The following is a 6,000-nucleotide window of genomic DNA, read 5'->3' on the forward strand; positions in this document are numbered from 1 at the left end:
AATATAATATATATATATATGTTTAACATGACTTTTTTACTCAAATAATATATTTTTAAAAATATTTACCCAAATAGAAACTGTGCAAATTTATTTTCCAAATATCAACTCTGCAAAATTAATGCATGTTCAAGCAGAACGGCACGTTCTGGTTGCAGAACAGGCCGTTCGAAACGCGCGAAAAAAATTAAAAAAAACAGTGAACAGTAAATGATGCTAGTTGGGGAAATAAATTTGCAAAGTTGCTATTTGGGCAACATTTTTTAAAAAATATATTATTTGAGTAAAAAACTCTATTTAACATATGTATTTATATAAATTTTAAATATAATTTATATATTCAAATATAATATATATATATATATATATATATATATATATATATATATATATATATATATATATATATATATATATGTGTGTGTGTGTGTGTATGACTTTTATAATAACAATAAAGTCAAAATATTTTGTATCTCTATATTTTATCTAATAAAGATATTAAAGAATTACAAATGTTTGTTAAAATCAACTAGTGTTGTATTTGATCCTTAAATATCAAGGTCTCAAATTCAAATATTGTACTTGTAAAAGTAGTTAATTTTTAATATTTTTTATTATTTAAAAAATAAAATCGTTTAAAAAATGTGTACGCTAAATCAAATTATTGTTTTTATATATATTATATTTAATAAAAGTATTTAAAAATTATAAATATTTGTTAGATCAACTAGTTTTGTATTTAGTTTTCAGTCCTCAAGATCTCAAATTTGAATCTTGTGTTTAGAAAAGTTACTTTTTAATATTATTTTTTCTTATTTAAAAATTAAAGGATAAAATCATATAAAAAAAATATGTACATAAAAAAAACTATTATCTTATATATGTTACACCAAATGTTGTACTTGATATTCAAATTTCAAGGTCTAGAATTTAAGTCTTATATTTATAAAAAATAATTAAATTTATTATTTAAAAATTAAAAGATAAGATCGTAAAATAAAAATTATATGTTCACCAAATTAAGCTATCACATTTATATATTTTCTAGATGTTATAGAAAATAGTAAGCCACCCATGCTCCCATGCATAAAGCGCATTTGTTTACTTTTCTAAAAGTGTGTCTCACGTTACAAGACCAGTCTCTGTTTAGAGATTGATGAATTTTTATAATCTCAATTGCAAAGGTGGTAGTGAGGAATACTAATCATACTTTTCTTCTTATTACTTAACTCTTGTTCTTTTCATTTTCTTCATATACTCCCTCTCCTTTTTATTCATAGTCATTTAAAGTTTTACACGGAACTTAAGAAAATGATTAAAATTTTAGTTTTCAAAAATATTTATTACTTGCTTTCCTATTCTATCCTCTATTTTTTTTATAATATTTCATTAGAAACATATTATCCTTTTAAATGCAACATTAATTTCACATAAATAGTTAGAGAAAAAATAAGTAGATATTAGAAATAAATAGACACAATATTAAGTAAACATACATTAATTATCAAAGGTAAATATGAAAAAAAAGAGTAGTGTTTTATGCTCGATTTAGATAATGTTGAAATCCAATATAACCATTCGAATAGTAATCCATGAAGATAAATATGGATTAATAATATTTATTTCAAATCGAAATAGTGATAGAATTGAAACGGTTGATTGACCATTGTGGTATTGTTTTAAAAATATTTTACGCAAATGGAGTTGTTTTGTAACTAATTACACCTTTGGGATTGTTTACAACGGTGTCGCTATGGGCCATAGTGACACCCGTGACACGTGAATTTTTTTAACCCAGGGAATCCATAAGAGCCATATTGATAATGTCGCTATAGTCTATGACGACACAAAACGGCTTCAATTAAGTCGCTATAACCTACAGCATCACATTTTTAATATAAGATTAAAAAAATTTTAAAAAAATAAATAAATAGTTTAAAAAAAAACGAATTTGAAAAAGTGGCCTATGGCCTATAGCGACACAATGTCGCTATAGGCCATAGCGCCACTTTCATAAATATTTAAATACATAAAAAGGAAAAAAATATATATATAAAATAAAGAAAGTAAAGAAAAGATAAATATATAAATATAGATTTATATTAAATTCATAATAAAAATAAAAATGTGGAAAAAAAAATAAAGTAAATAATTAAAAAAAAATGTAAAAAATAGTGGCGCTATGGCTTATAGCGACACAAAATCGCTATAGGCCATAGTGCCACTTTTATAAATACTTAAATACATAAAAAAGAAAAAAAAAATATATATATATATATAAAATAAAGAAATTACAGAAAAGATAAATATATAAATATAAATTTATATTAAATTTATAATATAAATTAAAATGTAAAAAAAGAAATAAAGTAAATAATTAAAAAAAGATAACATAAAAAATAGTTGCACCATGGCCTATAGCGACTTAGCGACACAAAGCCGCTATAGGCCATAACGTCACTTTCATTGCATTGTAAGGGTATGAATCGTGAGGGGTTTCGTTGCATAGTGGCCGTTGGAGGGGATGGGAATCGACGGCTTTCATTTGCGATCCGTGGCGAGGTGTGTGGGGCATTCTTGAGTGTTGATTGGGATTTTTTGGACGATTAGATTGGATTGTGGGAAGAAGCCACGGATCGCGATTTCTTTTGTTTGCTTTGTTGTGTCTCGTGAGGGGCACATGCTTGCTTTATCGTTTTTGTTTCACAGTAGACTTTCCGAAAATAAAGGCTAGAATAATAATGTACTTTCACACCATTTTTTAAAATTATTTTAGTTTTTAAGTAAATATTTTTTAAAATAAACTTAATTAAAAATATAAAAAACAAGTTTTTAAAATAAAATATTAATATTTACAAAATAAATAAAATAAATAATATACAAAAATAGTGTCGCTGCTCATAACGACACCTATTTTTCCAATTTTTTTATTTTTATTTTACTTACTTATTTTTTCCCAGTTTTCTTTAATTTAACATATAATAATATAAATTTATTTAAATTATTTAATTCGTGTACTTTTAATTAAAAATTTAAAAACAAAAATTTAAAAATAAAACGTGAATATTTGCAAAAAAATAAAATTATACAAAATGCTTGACGTTATGACCCATAGCGACACCAAGTTGCTATGACCCATAACGCCTCTTTTAAAAAATTCATATAATTTAATTTAAAATTACATTTTTAAAAAACTTAATTTTATTTTTATAAATATATAATAAATAACTCAATTTATTATTTTTATTTTATATCTCTATTATTTTTGGTTTTTTTTCTTACACAATGTCGCTATAGACTACATTACTTTTGTTAGTCCATCAAGTGTGCTGGCCCAGCCTATAGCAATACTAGTGTGGCTCATTCCAGCCCAACCTAAGCAAAAAAAAATGTCACATGACATGAGTGTCACTATGAACCATAGCGACACCGTTATAAACAGCCCTAAAAGTGTAATTAATTACAAAACAACCACATTTACGTAAAATATTTTTAAAAGAGCCCCGTTAAACATATTCAAGTAGAAAACCATAAGCGTTGCTAGTTCTACTAAAATGATTTCACTAAACGAATTTAATCGACTATTGAAAAACTTATTCCTTTTTTCATTATTTATTTTAGACATTAGATTATAATGCTATTTATTTTTAATTTTAATTTGGCCTCTTAAAAAATAAGAGTCAAAAATCAATTAAAAATTTTGAGGAAATAATCAATTAACCATTTAAAAATTATTTTCCTATCAAAATAGAAAGATATTAATATATATATATATATAATATTATATCATTTTATATTTATTATAACTAGTTCAACTGTTAATTTGCACTGGCAACTTTATGCTGAAATTATTATTTTTCTTCTAATTTTCAGTTATTTTTTCAACTTTCAAATAATTGCTTTTGTCGAACTCAATGTATAACAGAATAATGAATAACCGCAAAACCTTTATACTGAAGCTAATAAATACAGTGCAAATAATTGATAACGTAAAATCTAAATATAAATGATAAAAAGATAAAAATATTTTTCTATCGTGTCTATAAATAAATACGTAAAAAGAAGACAAAAGTAAAAAACATCAGCACAACAGGAAATACTTAGAATTACTTATAAAAAAATAGAAAATTAATTAAACACATATTTCTAAACAATTTAATTTTTTAATATTTATTTATTTACACAGGCATTCAGATCGTGGGTCTGCAAAACCTACTCAACTCCCAGCATATTAACTAAATTTAATGTGTATATTTAAACATCAATTTTTTTTTTGTTCTGGGAGTATCCACCTCGCTACGTTGGAGATAACTCAAAGAGTGGAATAGCTGACTGACAAGATTCAAACCCTTTGCTTAAAGGTAAATCAACCCCTACCACATATTTAAACATCAATTTAAAATTACTTTTAAATTAAAAATACATTCTAATGAAAAGAAAAAGAAAGCAACTTTTTTTCACTCCGTTGATAGTTGAGCCAAAAACACTATCACAAGATTTATTTATCATTAAAGTAAAAAACCTAAAATTCCATTCCCATCATTCCTAATCGTCAATAATTCAGCACAAATATGCGATAACAGTAAGTAAACACTCACAGCAAATCAGACACACAAATATGGAATAACAGTAAGTAACAAGCACAAGAATGCATAAAAGCGTGGAATAATATGATCATGGTGATGAGTAAAAGGTGAAAATAAGCATTGAGATGGTAACAGGCAGAAATGAGAAATTCAAAAAACCCTAGAAAGAAACGAAACGCATGATTGGAAGGGTAAGACAGTGAGAAACGAGAAGCTACCAAACGGCACCAACACTCAACAGGCATGCAATCTGATAGGAGAGAAAAGCATCCACGGCCGCATACTGAACCTGCTCGGCAGAGAGCCAGCGATGATCCCACCTACTCATGGTGATCCGCGTGGGCTTCTGAACCTCCAAGCCCAGCACGCGGAGGCCCAATGCCTTAAGCCCAGCCTGATTCAAGGCACGGTCACCGAGCCTCCCCGCTGCGAGGGGGCGAAGGTCACGCACATTGGCCACGTGGAGATTGTAGTCCTGGAGAAGCTTTTCGGCGTCCGCACGGATCCCAACTCCGAAGAAAGTGACAGCGGGGTCGGCGAGGAAGGAATCGAGGGAGCGCGGGATGGAGGGAGAGTGGAGGATTTGGAAAACAAGGCAGCGGTTGGCGATGCAGAGTTGGAGGGTGGCCACGGGGTTGTGCATGTTGGGCTGCGTGTTGGGCCGCCACTCCATGTCCAGGCCCACCATGAGTCCGCGGCGGTTGGTTGCGTTGTCGGAGAGCCATGAGTCGACGTGGGAGGGGGAGGAGGTGAGGAGAGTGCGGATGGTGTGGGTGTGGAAAGTGACGTCGTAGAGGTTGTGGGTTTCGTAGGGGAGACAGTGGTCGACCACGTTGACCAAGGCCACGCGGTTGCGGTTGCGGTTTCGCATCCAGAGAGGCACGCCGTTTTCGTCCACCACCTCAATCATACTTGCAGACCAAGAAAGATTCAGAGAGAGAGAGAGAGAACGAGGGTTTTGATTTTGGAGTGTAATGCGTAGGGGTGGGTATGCGGACCGGTCCGGCCCGTTTAAGGCCCGGTCCGCGAAGTCTGCATTTTTAACGGGCCGGATAAATCCGGTCCGCGAAATAAATAGACTTAAATCTTCAAGTCCGTATCTGGCCCGTGAAGCCCACGGATAAACGGATAAGTCCGCGGGCCCAATTAAATCTAAATTGTTTAAATGAATATTGACTCAGATTTTGAATTTCTTTTCCTTTATTTAACCTATGAAAACATGAGGAAAAAAATATAAAATCATATAAATATACTTCTAATAATAACATCAAACATTGTAAATAATAAATCAAAGTCTTAAATAACAAAGTTTACACATTCTAAATTTCTAATAGAAATATTTAAGTCTCAATGCCTTTAAAATTTAAAGTCCAAGCATACCAACTATTAACCAAATATTAAAGCCAGTACATCA

The 6,000-nt window shown here is 29.9% G+C and overlaps 1 protein-coding gene across 1 annotated transcript; it reads right to left on the bottom strand.

The window, feature by feature from the left end:
• Window positions 1–4,619: 4,619 nt before the first annotated feature.
• LOC109789746 (3'-5' exonuclease) lies at window positions 4,620–5,628 on the bottom strand. Its single transcript, XM_020348775.3, has one exon. It carries the CDS (start codon window positions 5,494–5,496, stop codon window positions 4,801–4,803), a length of 696 nt encoding a protein of 231 aa, XP_020204364.2. The 5' UTR covers window positions 5,497–5,628; the 3' UTR covers window positions 4,620–4,800.
• Between the last annotated feature and the right edge of the window lie 372 nt (window positions 5,629–6,000).

This window comes from Cajanus cajan, chromosome 4, assembly GCF_000230855.2.
Source record: "Cajanus cajan strain Asha chromosome 4, NIPB_CcT2T_4, whole genome shotgun sequence".
Taxonomy (NCBI): Eukaryota; Viridiplantae; Streptophyta; class Magnoliopsida; order Fabales; family Fabaceae; genus Cajanus; species Cajanus cajan.